The sequence below is a fragment of the Rosa chinensis genome, chromosome 2 (assembly GCF_002994745.2).
Source record: "Rosa chinensis cultivar Old Blush chromosome 2, RchiOBHm-V2, whole genome shotgun sequence".
Classification (NCBI taxonomy): Eukaryota; Viridiplantae; Streptophyta; class Magnoliopsida; order Rosales; family Rosaceae; genus Rosa; species Rosa chinensis.
In genome coordinates this window covers 45,614,870-45,635,680 of record NC_037089.1, presented here as the reverse complement: position 1 = coordinate 45,635,680, position 20,811 = coordinate 45,614,870, and the positions used below count along the sequence as shown (strand labels likewise).

The window sequence follows — 20,811 nt, the reverse complement described above, 5'->3', positions numbered from 1 at the left end:
CATACATACACAAGCTTTTAACAGTAGATTTGTGATAATGTAATCGAAAAGTGGGTCTCTCAAATCGTTGATTATAAAGTGCTCATTTTAGTGGTCCTCATTAAAGACTCTCCCCATAAACTATATGTCTAAACATATACTATAGTTAAATATTGGCACTGCGCTAAATTTTCCTATCACTTCCGTAAAAAAAAAAAAAAATCCAACTTGCCTCAATTTTGAATCTTAAACACGTCACTGAGTAAAAATGTAGATATTTGGTTACACATAACAATTAATTACTAACACAACAAAACTCTTTTGATACAAAAAGTCATATTAATGTTTCCATAGTTAGGGACTTTGGCACAGAGCCGGACCTGACATGAGACTCATGAGTCGGTCGTCTCAGGCCCAGTGTCTCATTGGGCCTAATTTTTTTTTCTGGGGGTATTTAAAAAAATTATTAAGTTAATAAAATGTTATGTTTTTAACTAAATAATAAGTTTGGTTTAGTTGGTAAGTTGCATTCTTTTCTTTTATGTTACCTAGGTTCGAATCCCCTTTCAGTTGTGTATATAAATAATTTTTTTTTTTCAATTTTTTTTTGTAAATATTTTTTTTTCTATAAAAAATATAGACTCATTTTTATTTTTCGCCTCAAGCCTCAAAATCTCAAGTCCGGGCCTGCTTTGGCACTTATGCTAGAGAATAATACGACACATTAGAGAGGATCGGAATTGTCAAAGATTTGCAACGGTTATTAGCTGTAAGTGAAGAGCATCACCAGCTTGACCTAATCGAAAAAGAGCACGGGCGGGGATATGGCTAGGCCCGGGTATTGACTCATTTGGTCTGCCAAAGTCGTACCATATTTGCATCGGAAAAACACAGGTTGGTGGTCATATTAATGTTTGGTCACCAATTTACACCTTTCACACTTCTTATTTGAAAAAGAAAAAGAAATATATAATAATAATAAAAAAAGAGAAAGGTTGTTTCACGCGGATGAAGGTGTGTGGATGTTGGTGAGCCAACCGCAGTGCCAGCTGGCTGTCGGGGAGAGGTCCCCAGATCCCTCGTCGCTCTGCACGTGACTCACCACCTCACTCTCCCTCCCTCCCTCCCTTTCTCTCCAAAACCCCATCGCTTTCTTTCCTCCTCATCGATCTCTCTCTCCTTTCCTCGTTTGCATCACTCTATATATACCACAGCCAGCTCTCTCTCTCTCCATCACTGTTAAACGCTACGCAAATTCTTGCTGAGAATCGCGATATGAATTGAGATTCAAATGCTACTGCGCACGAAAGGTGGTCTGGATTCGAATTCTTGGATCTGCTGGCGGTAATTTCCTGCTTCTTCTTCTTCTTCTTTTCGAGGTTTTTCTAATCTAATCTTTTCCGTTTTACTCATCCTACATTTGAATCCGCGGAATCGTGAATTTCAGTCTTTCTTGGCGATGTGTGATTGTGTTTTTCGTTGATTAGTGGAAGCAGGATTTAGATTTGCGTAGAAATGTAGGGCTCTAGTGTAGCTCTAGTGGCGATTTGAACTGACTTTGGGGGAGCATTCTGTGATTAGGTCTTTATGGAGTGATGGATTTTGTCTAATTCCGATGCTCAAGCTTTGTTCATGTCATGTGAACATGTGCAGGCCTAAGTGTAAGACTGTAGGCTTCATCTTTTTGATTTCTTTCTTTTGTGATTACAAAGGTCGAGTGTTCCCGGTGCTTGTGTCAATGTTTTTGAGTTGGGCACTCATTTGGTGTCTGTGGCACGGCACGGGGATAAAAGAGAGAGGGAGAAAAAGACCTAGAATTCTTTTGCTATGTGCGTCTCAAATTGACGGCTTAACTTGCTATTGATCACAGATTGAGGTAACTTGGGAAAGATTTAAGTGTTGTTCATTGCTTTTAAATCCATTGAGATTTTGACCCTAGAGGTCATGTTTGGAAGCATCACCCTATTGTAGGTATGTTGAATTGGAGAAGTGCTTAGAGTTCCTACTTGCTTTCAATTTTCCTCAATGTCGTCTCTTTTGTTTTAACATAAGGTCATAGAATAGTTACTTCAAAATAGGATGTTGATTGATCCATGGGAAAAAAAGGAATAGCAAATGTGGAGGCTTTGTGTGATATGATATTGAAGTGTAGATGATCATATCAAATGTAAATTGTACTAATTCAGTAGCTATGAGACAGGAATGGTATTGTTTTCTACTTTATTTTATAAAAATAAAATACTGGAAGAAAATTAAAAGCACCTTTATCTTCGCATATAATTACAAACTACACCATATCCATATAATAAGCTCTGTGATTGCATCACAAGTGTAGACCTGCTTATACTAATACATTTATGAGTTCACTAGCTGCTACAATCTTAAATTTCTTTGTTAATGCTATAATTATAGCAAGTCTCTTTATTACTGAATTTCATGATCAATAATACTGTAAAGAAGTATGGAAACTTATGGAAAAGGAAACCCATGAAACACTGCCTGTTTAATGAAAATTTGTCAGTTTAATGTTTTGATCTAGATTGTTAGCTTTCTGCTACATTCCTATGCTAAGTCTCTTCTACCTTAGTTAGCTCTCCCTACTGACTTCTCTCATGTATATACAGTTACCTACTTATTCCATTTCTTTAATCTCTCCTCTTTATTAGGCAGGCCAGCAGCGTACATATAATGAGAACGCATGTTGTAAACAGTGGATATCCTCTAAGAGCCATTTCTTATTGTAGATTCCTGTAACTAAGACTATGGGAAGTTAAAAGAGTGTGTGTGTGTGTGTACACATTCCACAGTGATATACTTGTAGTAAATTACATTCCCCGTTATTTTGTTTATCATTTCAAATAACATACATAAGTTTATTACAGTTTACTTTGGGAGAGAGTAAGATTCCATTCAGCTCTTTGGGTTTCTGTTTTTGGTGGCTTTCAAGTACTGCACTTTCTCTTATTTTCTGATAGATTGGAAAGCTGCAGTAGAGCAGTAGTTTAGGGTTTCTGTTGTTCATAGGGTGGTGTGTGCAAATCCTAGGTGGTACTGTATTTTGTGAAGTTTTTGCTGTTCATCTCTAATGTTTTTCGTTCGATCAATAGAATTTGTATGTTGTTGTTTTTTTTTTAATTTACTTTAGAAACAAATCCTTAATCTCTTTCGTGACTGGTTCAGCAGAAGTAAATATATCAAGTGACAGAGTTAAAAGAAATTTGAACTAGTTTCCTTTTCTCCTTTTTTTTTTCTTTCTTTAAGCGTCTGATGTCAAGCGGTATAATTTCAAGTAGAGTTTTAATCTTTGTATTGGTTCATTGCCTATTGTGTTCAGGATGTTTAGCTATGTCTACTTTCTATTCTTTAGCTGATATACTTCATATTTACTTTTAATTTACTGTATTCATTAGATACTTTTTGTTAATTAGAATTTATGATTTTCCATTTTTACCTTAGTTGAGTGTGTTGCTTAATTCTGCTCTTCTTTTGGTGCTTCTTCAGAAGCCCTTTAAGCCATTCTGTTTTAGATTATTTCATCTTTGACGTCAAATTTTGACTTTGGTACATTTGCAGGTCTTATGGCCTCCAGCCTGACGAAGTCGTTACCTTTGAATTTTGTAGCTCTTTGTTTTACGTCTAAATGACTAGTATTAGGTGGAGGATATCTTTTATGGGGTAGAAAGTGGGGGCGAAATGGTTTTGGATTTTAAATATATAAAGACATGGAGGATACACGAGACGATGCTGGGCCAGCAGAGCAAGGGCCTTCAAATGCTTCATGGTGGCCATCAGATTTTGTGGAAAGATTTGGGTCTGTTTCTTTGGGCTCTCAAGAAGAGACCTTGAGTAACACAGATTCTCCTAGAAGCTTGGATCAAGACGTGTTTTCATCTCAGAAAGCATCACAAGTTCTATGGCAAACAGGAATGCTTTTTGAACCAATTCCCAATGGATTCTACTCTGTCATTCCGGTGAGGTTCAATTTTTGGTTGTAATTAATAGTTATTTGTTGCAGTCATGATTTGTTGCTGCTGTTATACTTGCTTCTTGTTACATCTTGTATTATGGATGCAGAACGTGGGTGTCTTAGAGATGGATGTGGCTTTAAAGACACACACACACACACACATATATTTCTATTTCTTTTATAATTTAATATTCACACTGGTGGGTTGACTTTTTATCTTTCTCGGAAAGTTTACTTTCACATATTGTAATTTTTGGTATGTTTCAAGTTCTCTGCATGGTACCCTGTTTGCCTGCTGTGACTGTGTTCTTTGAAACAGTTTTTAAGAAATGATCTTGATTGATTCTTCCCTTTCCTTAAAAATGCGAACACACATAACATGGATCACCCTAAAAATTATAGTAACAATGCACACAAGTGAAGAGCTAGCACTGCATTGTTGATAATTTGATATAGTGATGTTATTTGGATGTAGCACTCTATTATTCCAATTATTGGCTTTATTGATAACTTTATATTAACTCCTCTCAACTTGTTTACCAGTACTAGATGTTTGATCATTGAAGTTGAATAAATGTGTCAATATATAGGAGAAAAGGCTCAAGGAGGGTTTTGATGATATTCCTACTCTTGAAGAGCTTCATGCTTTGGAGGCAGAGGGTTTGAAAGCCGATATTATTCTTGTAGATACTGCAAAAGACAAAAAGCTGTCCATGCTGAAGCAACTGATTGCAGCACTAGTGAAAGGATTGAACTCAAATCCACATGCAATGATAAAAAAGATTGCTGGATTGGTGAGAATATTATTTGATTTTTTATATTTATTTTGTTTGAAGCTACCTCGTGTCAACACTCCATTTGATCTAATTTTTAATGTATCATCCAATGTTTTCAATTGTCAACAACTGCTACTTTTATGTTGTACCATTGATCATTTGTAATCCTAATAAGATATGAGTCATGATGCCATATTGATCTGCAATTTGGTTCCGGTCAAAATGCTACAATCTTGCCACTTAAACCAAATAAATTATTTTTTGTTTACAGAGGTTAAAAGCATATGATCGTTGAAAATGAGTCGTTTAAACCTTACTGTTATGCTTAGCCATGCTGCTTATATAATTTTCAATTTGCAATTTTAATTGTTTAACTCCAATGCCTGCACAGGTTTCAGATGTTTATAAACGGCCAAACTCAGAAAGTCCAGCAAAAGCTGCACTGGAAGAAACCTCCCACATGTTTGAGAATAGAGGAGTTCAGCTACTGGGGCAAATACGGAATGGTTCATGTCGTCCTCGAGCAATCTTGTTCAAAGTTCTAGCAGATAATGTTGGACTTGAAAGTCGGTTAATGGTGGTAAGTTTTAAATAACTCTTTTAGTTAATAAAAATATGCTATAATTTCTTGTCAATCACCAGTAGTACTATCTGAATGGCTTTCTTTCAATTATTTTTTTTGTTTTTGTGTTTTTGTTTTATTAGGGTTTGCCTAACGATGGGACTATTGAGTGTGCGGAATCATATAAGCATTTGTCAGTGTTAGTTGTGTTGAACTCTGTTGAACTGTTGGTCGACCTAATGCGGTTTCCAGGCCAGCTGATTCCTCGTTCAACCAAGGCAATCTTTATGACCCATGTATCTGCAGCAGGGGAGAGTGATTCTGCAGAAAATGACTCCTGTGATTCACCATTAGAACCAAACAGTCCTCTATATGGAGTTTCAGAGAGAGTGGATCCTGACAGGTTAGTTGACTGCTTGATTGAGCTTGGAGGTTTTAAACCTGTAATGCCTGATGTTATTGATGCAAGGCGTAGTGCACAAAATTGAAATGTAGTTATTTTATATTCTTCTGTTGCAGTGCTGAAAAGGATGAGAGCCTTCAGTTCCGCGGAAGATTTGACGTTGCCTCAAATGTAGCAGGTCCTGCATTGCGAAATATGATGTTGCGACCTACAGCTGCTTTTGATAGAAAACTGAGGTAATTTACATAATCTGACCTGACATGTTCAATTGTAATTCATAGATGACTTCTGCTATGATCTCCCTATCATGTGTGCTTTGTATTCTCCTTTCCATGATGTTGTCTATTATCTGGTCATGTGCTTGATTTGAAACCTCTAAAATGCTGACTATGAAATGTTTTTTACCACACCATTTGTTCAAATCCTTCAGTTTATCACATAGTGAACCCAACATTGCAACTACTTTTTGGCGGCGTAGCCGGAGAAAGGCCATTGCTGAACAGCGGACTGCTAGTTCGAGGTTTTTCTTAATCTCTTCGTGTTTTGTATTCGTGTCTTTCAAATTTGGTGTTCTCAGTTGTGAAGATTCAGAACTCCTTATTGTCCATCATGCTAGATTCCATGTTTTGGTGTGGGTCTAGGTGAAAAGACCACCAGTTTATTTTAGAAAACAACTTGGTTTTCTTTTTCCGCATGAGTATACTTGACTTGTGAAGCTTGACTCAACAGAGTTGTACATATCCTTGGTTTGTATCTTATATAACTTCTAGAACCTGAAAAAAGGAGAACTGCATTCAGACATCATACATCCTTCAGTTTAGGAGTGGATAATAGGATTAACTTTGCTATACAGTTCTGTTGTTTTGAAAATGGGACTCTGTTCAAGAAGTGTCATACTAATGGATGAGAGGAAGATGACATGATACAAGCTACTTTGATAATAGATTATTGAGCTGATGCTGGTTTTACTGGTTCTGCTGCAAAATGTCTAGAAATGAGTAAAAGTAATTGCAAGGGGAGAGTGTCATATACTCCTATGTAATGAATGAGAAAGATGACATTAATCATGCTAGTAAAAGAAAAAAATTAATGAGCCGAAGCTGGTTTCTCGTTTCTGCTCTCCATAAATAAGTAGAAGTCATTGCAATGTTGCAGCTTTGTAATCAACATGGCTATAATTGATTCGTTAATAAAGGTGCATGTCAAAGTAGTGATCCTGACATATAGGCCCCTTGAATTTGGCAAAGTTATGGATGTTGTAAGTCGAAATGACACTGGCGAGAGAAGCATTTGTGGTTGATTCAAGTCAGTGCCTTACTGGGTCATTGGACTGTTTGTGTATGACTTTCCATTTTCAAGTCAAACTAGTGATCCATGGTTATCTGCCTTGTAATCTAGTGTCTTACATGGGATGAGGAGGTGGACACTTGTGGGATAGAATTTAATATCTTATAAAACAAGTTAGAATTTTATGATGACCTGTTAATGTGTGGTTTTCTGGGACCTTGGAGGTATTTTGATCTTGAATCGGAGGAGCACCAAATATAAACGCATGAAATTAGACGGGATATAGATTCAAATGAGTTATACTTGGAGGTTCATATCATGAATACATGGTTCCATCCTTTTTCCTAATCTACAATCTATGCTAATAAGATGTTCAGCCTAGATGATTAAATAGTCTTTATCCTAGATGGAGAGGATTGCTGGGTTGGGTGGGCAGTTTCCAAAGATTAGTTGTCAGATTATCATGGTGCTTCAGTACTATGGCCAAGGGTTTGAATTTCACCTTGGATTGGGGCATGGTGTTTAGAAATAAGCAGGACTGATTTGGAAAGCAAAAGTTCCTCCAAAAATCAAAGTTCTGGTGTGGATAGCAGCTCATGCAAAGCTCAACAAATGTGATTTTCTTCAGGAAAAAAAAAATAAAACAGCAATCTATGTCCTTCTGTTTTGGGAAGCATAAATGGCCTAGGAAAACAGTGAAGGAAGTTATTCTTGGTTGAGCCAGAGGTGTTGATCTAGCTGTTAGTTTTCTTTTTGGGGCTACACCTAGGATGGATGATTCAGGAATAAAGAAAAGAGGAACAATAGAAACATTGGTGGATTGGCAGTCTCTTATCCAGCAAACACTGGAATGAAAGGTACAAAACAGGGAAAAAGAATCACACAGTTACACAGATCTGGGAAATATAAACCACCTAAGTTGTATCCGAAAGTCAAAATTTCCACCCAAAGATCAAGATCTTAGGCTGGTTGGTGGTGCTTGGGAGGGTTAATACCTGTGATATTCTTCAGCAAGGAAGACCAAATGCTTGTTTTTTTCCCATTGGTGTGTTGTGTTATATGCAGGGAATGAATGGAGACCATGTATTTGTGCAGTGTGAAGTTGCTTCTCGCTTGTGGGAGAGGCTATTTTTGGAGGTCTGGTTTTTAAGTGTAAGGGGATCTGGTTTCGGCAAAGGTAAAAAGGCTAAGGTTCTATGTGGTTGTAACGTGCTAGCTATCATCACTTGGGTGCTTTGGATGGAGAAAAATAGAAGAACTTTTAAAGATTACAGAGGTGTAGGGCTGGAGGAACTTTGGATTAGAGTAAAATGCCTGGCAGATTTATGGGCTTCTGTTTCAGAGGAATTTAGAGATTACAACACGTCTTTAATTATGATTGCCTGGATGGCAGGTGTAGTGTAGGCTCAGTTTCTTTGGGAGTTTTATCTGCTTCAGTTAAGAGTTTGTAGTGTTGGTCTTTCTAGTCTTTAATGTTAATTTCCTCGTTGCTTGTGGACTTCTTGTCCACTTCTGTTGAGTAACATGCTCATATATAGAGATGGTTACATGTGGGAAATGTACTTTTTCATCCAACTCAATTAGCAGGTCACATGTATCTTAGGTGCAGTCTAGGCTCAGTTTCTTTGGGAGTTATGTCTGCTTCAGTTAAGAGTTTGTAGTGTTCTTTCTAGTCTATGATGTTTCTCTTTTTTTCTTCTCCTTGTTGCTTGTGGAGTTCTTGTCCACTTTTATTAACATATAGAGATGCTTACATGTGGGAAATGTATAACTCTAGCGTTCAACTCAATTATCAGTCACACGTATCCCTGTTTTTGTATGTATGTATGTATGATTTGTGGTTGGAATTGTGTTTAAGTTACTGGCTAGGATATCTAAAGTTGTTCAGAATTCCTGTTCTCTTGAAGCAATGTCTTCATTTATTTGTTTGCTGTAATTATTTTTTTTCCTTTCATTTGGTTTTTCAGTCCAGAACATCCTTCCTTTCGGGCACGTGGCCGGTCCATGCTCGGTGGTGATAGGAAGTCTTTTAGAGATTATGCTGATGACATGCCTAAATCAAGGTTTTATTTCTATTGATCTTATAATAATCCCTTTACATGAAAATTAGATCTAGAGATAGGTGTTATAGTTAATTATCCAAACTTTTCTTGCATCCTAAGGCAATGAATAGACAGCAGTCATACAAGTCTTATTCCTTAACTAAGGAACATGCATCACCTCATTATTTAGATTTCTTCCAGATTGGCTAGGTGTAGAGGTGGATGGTGGGATTAGCAATTGTGAGGGCACTTTTTTTGGCTCAAACTGATTGCCAGTACTTAATGTAGCTTTCAGTCTTTTTTGTTTGTGATGGGTGTGAGGGAGTGGGGAGCAGCCATTTTTGGTTACATGATGCGTACATCAATTCTCATTACATCTATACTATATTTCGGAGGAGAGGTCAATTAGAACTGAATTTTTGACACATATACCGCTTATTCGTTGGAAAGCATTGGAAATTTTCTTTAATAGGATTATAAAGTTAAACCATTCATATCAGGCTTGGTGTTATGGTCTGCTGAATTTCGAATTGAATACTACTATCTTTTATTAATATTTTCTTTTGTCTTGCATTGGATTTTCTTTCCTAGCTTATCTACATAACCTAAAAAATATTTGTATTCATGCTGGACTGCTTGTCCTCAATTCTTGATTGTAGCTACAGGTCAGATGGTGCATCAACATCAGAAGCACGTAGATTAAGAAGAAGAAGCATTAGTATTACTCCAGAGATTGGTGATGACATCGTAAGGTTGATGTTTATTTCATGTTTTCCAAGAGAAGTGTTTACTTCATTATAGATTGTTATTCTCCATTGTGGCAAACTGATATTTTCCCCTGTATTAAATTTCCGTGCATCTGTTTGGTTTAGTTTATTGGGCATGCTCATACCTTTTTTGTCTCCTCTTTAGTCTTTATAGTCTCTTTATACTGTAAGAATGTGATTTGCATCTTCCATTTGATTTTATTGTCAGAACTTAAGACCGATGTAATTTCTGATATAATCTGAAAGTTATTTTATGAAGAGAAGTTTTCATGGTTCATTTGGAATTGTACTAGGAGAATAAAACCTGAGGAAAAAATAATAGGCGTTGTTTTTGGTTTTGTTATCAAATATATTATAGTTTATGATCATATATTGTCGTTAGAGATGAAAGATGATGTCATATTTGTTCCTTTCTTGGCCCACAACATGTATATTTTTTTTTTGGGTATTCCTGGGTGCTTTGCGATACAATTGCCGATGTAAGGATCGCTAGGAACTTGTCGTGAGGCAGAATGCTGTTAATAGTTTAATACATCTATCAACAATTTCTTACACAGAAAGGCAAGTAAACTTTTAAATTTAGGTTCTCTTTCTTAAATTTAGGAACATTTAATATTAACAGTTGTGCCCTATGGATTTGATATTTCATCACTTAGCGTTGATGGATTCACCTATTAGAGCATTTGGAGCCATGGAAATAAATCTGTCAAGGAATGTAGTCTGATTATAAAGGATCTCTTGCGGAGCCTTGTAGGCTGCTATTATATTTTGATCTTTGTGTGCGGAGGTTTTAACTTTAAATTTTTTTTTTCCTTTATCATCATATTGCGCCTTACCAGAAGTACTCTTGTCAAGGATAGATTGAATTTGGTGAGTAAGGGAGGGATTGACACTTAGTTAACTTTGATTAAAAAGCAGAAGCACCAATTAAAGTTTTAGGGTAATAATGTAAAACTGAGCTGATAGCCTGATACAATGGTGAAATGTTCGAATATAACTAGTTCACTTTCATGCTGCAAAACCAATATGGACTAGCTAGTGGAAAAATTTCTGCACTCTTAAACCATATAAGATGCTAATCTAAAAGATCATTAGATGTTGATTTTCATATGGTGACATTCATAGTCTATGGTAGAGTAATTCGTTGGATTTCTTCAAGCTATTAGCCGTGTACTACCTTTGTAGTCCATATTAGTTTGTTATTTGCACTTGTTTTCAATTATTCACTTGGATTCATCACTGTAGCATGTCGAAAGCAATGGTGAGTTGACTCACTGTTCATTTGGCTCAAACCGTAGAGCAGTCCTTATACTTGGTATATGATGATAGTCTGTGTATGACTTGGTTAATTTGTCTATGCATAGTTTGATCATACTTTCCACAGACCCATCATTCTTTGGATCACGCTTTAAATGTTATTTATATGATTTTTGGATTTGTATATATATCCATAACTCAATAACTGGGTATTCAATCAACAACATTAGGGCTGTACGTGCGATGAATGAAACATTGAAGCAAAACCGTCTCTTAAGAGGGCAGGGAGATGAGAGGTCATACAGCCACTCTTCAAATGACAGTAATAATCTTCAGAATAATGTATGTTTCTCTCGTTCTGCTGACTTTATTTTAACTTGGTCAATTCTACATCAAATAAGTTTTTTTCATAATACTCGAGTATGATACTTTGATAAACACATGATATTGACAAATATTTATTTTGTACTGGAAATTATTGCTTCTAGCGTATGCTTATATTTGAAGGATATATGGTGTATTTGTTTAGTAATAGGAAAGTGTTTGTGACACATTGAAGCTATGTCAACGGGATGCCTGTACTTGTTGCTTTGTTATGTATCAACTGCTTTCTATATTTCTGTGTACAAAATTGAGGCTTAATATCTGCTCACCTGGATGCATATAAGTTATGGGTATGTTACCATGTTTTAGGGAAGCTTGAGGTAGATCTTATTTATTAATCCTTATGCTATTCCTGTAAACTACCGTATAAGTAGGAATCTCTTTATACAGTAGGTAACTCCAAGGTGTGGTTCCATGATCAAAGTATGAGATTTGTTAGGTCCCCATTTAAAACTTATTGCTGAAAATAATAATGAAGAAGCCAAAAATAGGGATCAAGTCTATACACTGGTTTTTGTCTGTTATATATCTTCATACATTCAGGATTAGATAATTAAATAGTTTCCGATTTGGCCAAGTTTTAAAAAATATTATCCTTAGAAAGGGACTGCAAAAATATATCTTCGAATTAATGGACCACGTTGTGGGTTGGGTATTAAAGAGTCACATTGGAAAAACCAGAAAATATTGTATTCAAGTCTGTGATTCTCAGTAAAATTATGGTTTTGATTCTTTAAAATGCCATATTTCTTTACTTGTTTTGTACGAGTACTTATCAGATAGCATGGAAAATGCACATGTACGATATTTAGAACTCATGTTCTCCTCAAAAGGAAAAATAAAACTCAAATGTCATCTTGTCTTTTGCTTTTCCTTTGCAATGTCTCCAAGGCACTTCAATTTAGGAAGAGTTGTCAAAATATGTTTCTTCTTTTCTTTGTCCGTTAAGTTGATGAAGAAATAAACGCCACAAGGAGCTGCTTTCTATCTTCTGAAAGAGATAGGAAATCTACAAGTCCTAATTTGAGAGCGCATGTAAAAGAAGAGAATTCAAATCTTGCAGAAGTAGTTTTGGATTTTGGTGTAGGTTTTTTTTTTTTTTTTTTTTGGGGGGGTGGGGTGGGGGTGTGTGCTAGTGATCTCAGCTATTTCTCCATGACTTTTATTTACTTATTGGACGGTCATACATATAGTACTTTGATAAAGAAGATAATGGTAATCATGTGCCTTGCCAAATGCGCAAATTCTCTAGTGCAGAAAGTATTTCTTAAGATTATTTTTCTTAACAGATTGCATAGAGTAATTTGTTAGTTTTCTTTTACAAATCTCAGCTTCTTAGATTTCTCCATGACTTTTATTTACTTATCAGACAGCCATACGTAACACTACTTTGATCAAGAAGATTGTGGTGAAATTCTCATTGAAGCCTGCTTATATGTTTTCTTCCTCAGGACCAAATCAGTACACAGAAAGCAATATCATTACCTTCATCGCCGCATCAGTATAGGAGCCAAACATCTGAGAGGGCTGGACCTTCAGAATTCACGAGAAGTGCTGAACTGGTTTCAACATGGAACAGAATTCTTGAATCTGCCACATTTGATAACAAACCTCTATTGCCTTACCAAGAATGGAATATTGATTTCTCAGAATTGAGTGTTGGAACTCGTGTTGGAATAGGTAAGAATTAACTTCTATAAAACTTCACTGCTCTGTTTCTTTTCTAAATCTAGCTGCTCTTCCAGCTTGATTTAGATCGTTTCTTTCATGAACTTGTGACTCTTTTTAAGTTATTGTTGGGTGTTATATATATATACTGCAGTACTAAGCGTTCCAACAGAAAATTTAAAGGTCCTAATAGTGTTGGCATTGACATCTGAGTAACTTTGCTGCAGGAAAAAGGTGATATATCATAGCAGTGCTTACTCGTAGATTTACATCATTGTTCAAGTTCATGAACACATCAGTACATCATCATTCCTTTTGTTTTACGCGATCACAGATAGTAGTAAAGTTTTCACAAGTAGGAGAAAAATTTCAAATAATACAAGATACTTTTGTGTAGAAGAGTTTCTGATTAATGTTGCTGGTCATTTATGAAGTTTGGTACTCTCATTAAGACACTATGGTAATTGCATGAGATCACTTCCAACTTCAGGCTGCTCTCTTACATGCTGTGTGTCCATCTTAATCTAGCAAACATTAGGTTTCCCAGAATATAAGAAGCTTCACTTGTCTAGGAAAAGCATCTAGTTCACCATTCTGAAAAACAAAAGTTTAACTCATTGAGCTTATTTTTGTTGCTTGTTCCATTTTTCAGGATTCTTTGGAGAAGTCTTTCGTGGCATTTGGAATGGAACAGATGTTGCAATTAAGGTTTTTTTAGAGCAAGATCTTACTACTGAGAACATGGAAGATTTCTGCAATGAAATATCCATTCTTAGGTATTTTCTCAGCAACACCTTCATTGTTGTGTTCTGTTTTTTTTCTCTTGTTGCTGCATTATTTAATAATAATTATTATCATTATTTTTTCTCTTTTATTGCTGCATTATTTATTAATTATTATTATCATTATTAATGATTATTTATTAATTTCTGATGAACTCTTTGTTTCCAGCCGCATTCGGCATCCAAATGGTACTACCTCTAATTATGCGCCATATTTCTTTTTCTCTTTGAAATTTGTATATATATATTCTGATACAAATTTCCTTTGTTTTCCACTGATTTGAGATTGACCGTGTTTTCTGCAGTCATTTTATTTCTGGGTGCATGCACAAAGCCTCCACGCTTGTCAATGGTTACAGAATACATGGAGATGGGATCCTTGTATTATTTGATTCATATAAGTGGCCAGAAGAAGAAGCTTAGCTGGCGAAGGAAACTAAAAATGTTGCGCGATATATGCAGGTGCGTTAAGTCTATCCTTCCATAACTCATTGTCTCAGTTCTTTTGGGCACTACATATTAGATCTACATAACAGATTTATGCTCTTTTACAATTATGATATTATCAAGCTTATCAAAATTTAGATTAAGCGGTACTCAGCATATGGCAAGAAAATATTCCGAAAGATAATTGCAACAAGAAATGAACAGTTAGAAGTCAAAATGGGTATTACATTGTTAGCTATAATAGGGATAATATCAGGCCTTTGAACGTCTCTCTGACACTCTGATGCATTATTTACCAGCTTGCTTTACGATTATAGGGAACTTATGTAGATAGTAAAATAGACGAGAAAGAGCCATTTAATTAGTATTATCATTTCAGCTATATCGGACTTTTTTCTCTAGTTATTGGATCACATTGATGGCTAGAGTCTGGAGGAGGTATCTTGATTTGACTAATTTATGGAAGGTTCCAAAAATGTTCCCTGAAGTGGGGAAAAAATGACTGTTAAGATAATTGCAGTGGCTAAAGGAATAGTCCCAGCAATGCAATCAAATAATGAGTAAACTTCAACGGACATTTAGTAGATCACCGTGAGCAGTGCGTGGATTATGGTTAAATGTTTTCTTTAAGATCTAGATTAAAAGATGGCAAGACTCGATGAGTTTTGATCTGCTGTATAGTAATGTTGCCAGTGCAGTAGATCTCAGTTTCTAAATGAAAAAATAATTGCTCCAAGTAAATGGGTGGAAAGAATTAGAAACGAGATTCATGTAGTCAATGGACACATCAGTGGCCTCCCACATATAATTGTCTGATTAAAGTATCATATGTAGTCAGTTCCTATATGCTGGCTATGCTAGAAATGTAGAAGGATCATTCTCAAAATATTTCATTGTTTTTCTTCGAGGTGTTAAATTAATTTTGGCTCATAGATGTTTTACAGAACTGTCTGAAACAATTTCATCTTTGTTTGCTTGCAACGTCTCTGCAGATGGTAGAAATGGAAGATTTTATCCAAGTAGCATTTTAGGCTGTCAACTTCATTGACGTAATATAAACTATGATCGTAACCTTGCTAAGAAATTTGGCATGTCTTGAGATTCCATACAATAGATTCTTGCAGAGGATTATCATAATTATCAAAATATCACTTGTCCATTTAAATAAATAAAAAAAACCATATAATTGATGTATGAATCCATTCATCATTATGATTGTAAGTAGTGTAGATTACTGACTGGATTTTTTGTTGGCTAAAGGGGGTTGATGTGCATACACCGCATGAAGATAGTTCATCGTGACCTAAAGAGCGCAAATTGTCTAGTGAATAAGCATTGGGCTGTCAAGATTTGTGATTTTGGGCTCTCAAGAATGATGACTGAGGCAAACATGAAGGACTCCTCATCTGCTGGAACTCCTGAATGGATGGCACCTGAGCTTATCCGAAATGAACCCTTCACAGAAAAGTGTGATATATTCAGCTTTGGGGTGATAATGTGGGAGCTCTGCACTCTAAATAGACCTTGGGAAGGAGTGCCACCAGAGAGGGTATGTGTTGGTCTGATTTCACTCCTTGTTTTGATCATATAGCTTGTAGCATCTCAGGATACTGTACTTTTAATTAGTTCAGTGACTCATAGTCTTCTTCTATTCAGGTTGTTTATGCTGTTGCCAATGAGGGTTCACGGTTAGACATTCCGGATAATCCACTAGGCAGGCTCATCTCAGGTATGGGCAATTTGAAAGTGTAATGGTTCATCAACTATCTAAAAACCTTTTGATTTAGCTGCCGTACATTTTACATCCAAACCCTACAATCTCTGCTTTTATCTTGGATTACAGATTGTTGGACAGAGCCGCATTTACGACCAACCTGTGATGAGATACTTTCGCGCTTGGTAGACTGCGAATAGTCGAATACTCGCTTTGCTGATACAATCTTGTTTCTTTATGTATAGAAAACATGGTAGAGGTGTTACATTGTATTCTCTCGGCTTAAGGTGTATCCTGTTGTTAACTTCCCAATCATCGTAAAATTTTAAGCTTGATTTTCTTTTATCCTTTTAAATTTTTCATCATCCAATCCAATGTGGCAACTCGGCTTTTTGTGCAATCAAAGCAAGTTTGTTGGTTTACAGACTTAAGCTGGACTTCGTTGTTGCTATTGTTTAGTAACTGCGCACTCATATAATGAGAAGGAAAACTGAAATCTATTTGTTGGCCAACGGAAATGATAAAATGAGGATCGAACGTGTTCAGAACTCCGTAAGCCTTTCAGCCTCTTGTAACCCCGAAAGAAAGAAAGAAAAAAAAAAAAAACGTACAGAACATTAAGAATGTAAGATACTAACATAATCTGACTGCTTGTGATCCATACTATTGACTCTCAGTAGTTCCACTTTCAATCAAGGATTGTGCGCCTGTTCAGCGCATCTTCAAAGCGACAGCACGAGTCCACCCTCATCTCTGTACTCATTTCATTTTCGGGCGCTGGATAGTAATCCTCTCTCAGTTGCACATCCCTTAAGCTGAGGTTGAGGTTTGGGTTTCTCACAAGGAACATCATGAAATGTTCGTGAGCAGTCCCATGGATGAAAAGCTTCCGGAGTGTGATGCATTCTGCCAGCAATCCGGCAGCTGGAAGCCAGAGACTCCTCTGGTTCACATCCCGGTCTTGAGGTGGCCAATAATCGACTTCGCTGAGACTCAATTCTCCAATCCCAGAGAGGAAGAACCTCTCCCAAAGTGACAAGTCCATCTGTCCTGGTGGAGCAGTCAGTGCAAATCCCACAGTATCACCACAATCCAGCTTCATCTTTGACAGCCGAGGAAAACGGGATAGGCAGCTTAACCCGAATTCTCGCTGTGTGGGTTTGTGCCTTCCCCTGCAATCGCCTTCCACCCGGATCTGAATCTCCTCCAGATTGGGGCACTCGTCCAGACCCACCTCTGGCAATGATGTCAGCAACTCCCCCACCTCAATCCAAAGTGATAGGTACTGCAGCCTTTCCCAAGTCTCATCACTCCAAAACCCATTTCCATTCGCGTAGCCATTGGTTGGCATATAGGAACAGTCCCCATCTGATCCATACTTGCACTTCTTGCTGATCCTGTGCTCGTACTCATCACTCCATTTCAGGTCCATGTCATCATTACCATTCCGACTCATCACAACACTTTCATCATCACCAACATCATAATCATTGACTTGATTGAGATCAAAGTCCCGTGGCCAGACACAATCTATGTGCAGACGCTGAATCCGATCGCGAATTGGCTCCAGAGCACAGACTGAGCCGGCAGCATCCAGGTTCTTACAGCAAGATATGCTCACATCAACTAAAGTCTTCCTCAACAAACAAGCCAGCGTCCTCAACCCCTTCACTGTAATTTTCTTGCATCCATACACCTCAAACTTTGCAAGCTTACAACACCCCCTCGCGATTTCGATCAATCCCATATCTGTCAAATCCGCAGAGTTCTTGATCGACAGTGACTCCAGCCCATGACACAGAGCAATGCCGTCGAGCTGGGACCCAACCGCCGAGCACAGCCCATGGAACTGGCCAAGCTTGAGAGCTCTCAGTCTGGGACACTTGGAAGCAAGAACCTCCAAGGCCAATCCACTGTCCCTCACGTTCTTGCACACATCTAGCACCAGCTCTTCCAGCAAAGGAAGCCCGGAGAAGAAGTCGATCAAAGCCGCCCGCCCAATCTGAGCGTCCTCCGATGTGAAGCCGTCGTCGTTTGGATCCCCACGCGCGTTGGCCAAGGACGACGTATCGATGAGATGGACGACTCTGAGCTCCGGACAATTGGTCGATATGGCCAAGAGAGCCTCCTCCCCGACGATCCCTATGTATCTGGGATCAAAAATACAAGCGACGAAGAGCTGCTGAAGCTTGGGGCAGGCCTCGGTGATGGATCGGATCTCGATGGCTTTGAAACCCTCGGTAATCGACGCCGTCAGGAGATTGAGCTTGGTGAGAGAGCGGGCCACGTTGGGATGGGCTTCCAGAACCGGAGGGAGGTCCTCGGTCCAGTAGTAGAATTCCGACAAGTCCAAATCGGACAGAGTCTGGCATTGCTGGAAGAGAGGCTCGAAGTCGGCTCCGAGAGGCGACTGCGGCCGTAGATGCCACCGGACGAGCTTGACGCGGCGGAGTCCCGGCCAGAGATTGGCGACAATCTGGACGGTGGAGGAGGATCGGGAGTAGACGGTGAGGGAGGTGACGGAGGGGAAGGCGACGCGGAGCCGTTGGGCGAGGAGGGCGGGGTCGGTGGAGGAGGCGGAGGGGGAGAGCAGCGCGTGTCCCCACGGCGAGAGGAGGGAGAGGTCGAGGTCGGAGACGGAGGTGAAGCAGGTCGGGATCAGGTGGAGGTCGCGCGCGTTGCCGCGGAGCTTGAGAGAGGTGCGCGTGGCTCTCTCGAGGCTGCGGAATTTGCGGCAGACGAGGGCGACCGAGTTGCGGGAGCGGGTGTCGGAGACCAGGCCGATGATGGTGGCGAGAATCGCCTCCGGCAGGTCAGTGATCGGAGCGGCGGCGGCGGCGCTCATGCTGGTTTTGAGATTGATAAGAGAGGAATCCAGAAATGAAAGGAGAGTAGTAATTGGGGGGGTGTGATTTGTCGTGTGGCATGGAGAGCCACGTGAACGCGATTGCATCTTTATTGGTGAGGGGGGGTGTGGGAATGCACGCACTGAGTGGAGCGCGTGGAGGCGCTAAAGTCAGTGTTGATTGAGTTTTGGATATGGATATGGATACGGATTCGGAACATGTATGATTCTGTACTCTGCCATCTGTTCGTTCAGTTTTCACCTTCTACATGGTTCTATGCAACCACCAGCATTCGATGCCTTTAGTTGCCCAACAAAAAAAACAGAGCAACCCTGTCTTACTTTTTTTCCATTTAAATCCGTAGAATAAAACAGAACCACCGCCCAAAATGCACGATAAATCACTCGTCTGTAAATTGTGGAACCTTTTACTTATAAATTGGAGACATTATTATCACCAGGCCAGACTCGAATAGTATTAGCGACCTGGATTGTTTTGTCATGTGTTGCTTGCCACCAAACTGTAACACTTAGTTAGACTTTGGTAGTGACGTAGTGCGCACGTTTAGAGCCATTGATCATCGCCGGCTCATGCTCCTTAGGTTGTTAGTAAAGAGGTCGACGGCGGAGCTAGCATTTCTATAAAGGAGTTGATTACAGCATATTGTAAAGAGTTACGAGTCCAATTAGCTGAAATTTCAGGACATAATATGTACTTTGTATGCAAAAAATAATTACTTTTTTCTTTTTTTTACCAGTAAAAAGTGAGTGAACTTTTAGTTCATTCATCAAATTTAGGGATGACAATGGGCCGGGTTGGGATGAGAATCACAATATCATCCCTATCCTTGGGATCATTCTCTACCCCATCCCTGCCCCAATTCCCAATAAAAATATATTGGGGATTCCCCGTCCCCATCCCCACTGGGAACTAAGCCTTCAAACCCGTCCCAAATCCCCAATAAGAATTTAATAAATAAAATAATTTTTTCTCATATTGCCTTTTTAAAAATAAAAATCTATAACAAATAAATTTAAAACATGATTAAATTCATAAATCATAATTCTATGAGTGCAAAAGTCAAAATACCATTAAAGTAAAAGTGTAGCTATTAAAGTGAAGTAGTAAATATATATATATATATATTATATAAAAAATAAATTAAAAAATATATATGTTAAATATATGTATATATTATTGGGGCAGGTTTGGTGATGGGAATCACAATACCATCCCCGCCCCATCCTCAATCTTAGATAGCGGGGATTAGGGATCCTCATCCTCATTCCCCATTTGTCCCCAAATTCTCCCCCCATTAGGGACATGTATCAAATGGAGCTCCACCCTGCTGGAGATATTTGTCTTCCCTAATCAAATTATGAAGGTGTGAAAGTGAAGTACGTATGCATAGCATGTGCATTGTTTGGTACACCAACAAATGATTTACTGTGGAAGGACAAAGTAGACCATCTCGCAACTATTGGAAATTTATAGATAACATGATTTGTGTTTCCTTTTTCCTTTGGTTTCCATACAGGAAAGTACAGAGAACATGATACAGGTGGTGATGGTTGGAGGGACAAGTCACAAATCGTTTTACTACTTTTGGTGTTTTGTGTTTATGCGGCCTTTTGTAGATGTACATGGACTTTTGTGGCCTTGGGTGGTGCCCTCTGTCCACAAACTAACAAGCTTATCCATCCATTCTTTCTCCTCCTTCTGCTAAACAACATTTTCCGTTTTATTTTGGGTGAATTATCAACATTCATTTTTTTTTTCTTTTGATTGTGGATAACGGATATTTTAGTCTCGATTAGACAGAGAGGTATATGGTTTCTTAGTCAATGGAGAAAACGTTGGGTTTACGTTTTCTTAGTGCACTGAACCAATTAATTTTACTTGAAATATAAGCATGTGTACATGTATTGAG

The 20,811-nt window shown here is 38.2% G+C and overlaps 2 protein-coding genes across 8 annotated transcripts; one reads left to right on the top strand and one right to left on the bottom strand.

Annotated features, from left to right (window-relative positions):
* The first annotated feature begins 1,122 nt into the window (after positions 1–1,122).
* On the top strand, positions 1,123–16,457 carry LOC112189952 (serine/threonine-protein kinase EDR1). Of its 7 annotated transcripts, none has more exons than XM_024329353.2 (17): positions 1,123–1,323; positions 3,553–3,950; positions 4,537–4,740; positions 5,114–5,302; positions 5,428–5,687; positions 5,804–5,923; positions 6,118–6,207; positions 8,942–9,037; positions 9,682–9,768; positions 11,271–11,382; positions 12,876–13,104; positions 13,745–13,868; positions 14,044–14,063; positions 14,180–14,336; positions 15,582–15,870; positions 15,978–16,050; positions 16,165–16,457. In XM_024329353.2, the coding sequence occupies exons 2-17, from the start codon at positions 3,702–3,704 to the stop codon at positions 16,233–16,235; spliced, it is 2,370 nt and encodes a 789-aa protein (XP_024185121.1). In that variant the 5' UTR covers positions 1,123–1,323; positions 3,553–3,701; the 3' UTR covers positions 16,236–16,457. The 7 variants fall into 7 exon arrangements, with proteins under 7 accessions (XP_024185121.1, XP_024185124.1, XP_040370974.1 ...); XM_024329352.2 differs by having other exon boundaries at positions 1,125–1,323; positions 9,676–9,768; XM_024329356.2 differs by lacking the exon at positions 6,118–6,207 and having other exon boundaries at positions 1,124–1,323.
* Positions 16,458–16,513: 56 nt separating this feature from the next.
* Positions 16,514–18,973, bottom strand: LOC112189954 (F-box/LRR-repeat MAX2 homolog A). Its single transcript, XM_024329358.2, has one exon. The coding sequence runs from the start codon at positions 18,878–18,880 to the stop codon at positions 16,724–16,726; it is 2,157 nt and encodes a 718-aa protein (XP_024185126.2). The 5' UTR covers positions 18,881–18,973; the 3' UTR covers positions 16,514–16,723.
* Positions 18,974–20,811: the final 1,838 nt, after the last annotated feature.

Coding starts and splice junctions, on each gene's coding strand:
- LOC112189954 (XM_024329358.2), bottom strand. CDS start 18,880: ATGAGCGCCGCCGCCGCCGCTCCGATCACTGACCTGCCGGAGGCGATT.
- LOC112189952 (XM_024329352.2), top strand. CDS start 3,702: ATGGAGGATACACGAGACGATGCTGGGCCAGCAGAGCAAGGGCCTTCA. Junction 3,951..4,536: donor GATTCTACTCTGTCATTCCG/GTGAGGTTCAAT, acceptor GTCAATATATAG/GAGAAAAGGCTCAAGGAGGG. Junction 14,337..15,581: donor ATGTTGCGCGATATATGCAG/GTGCGTTAAGTC, acceptor TGTTGGCTAAAG/GGGGTTGATGTGCATACACC.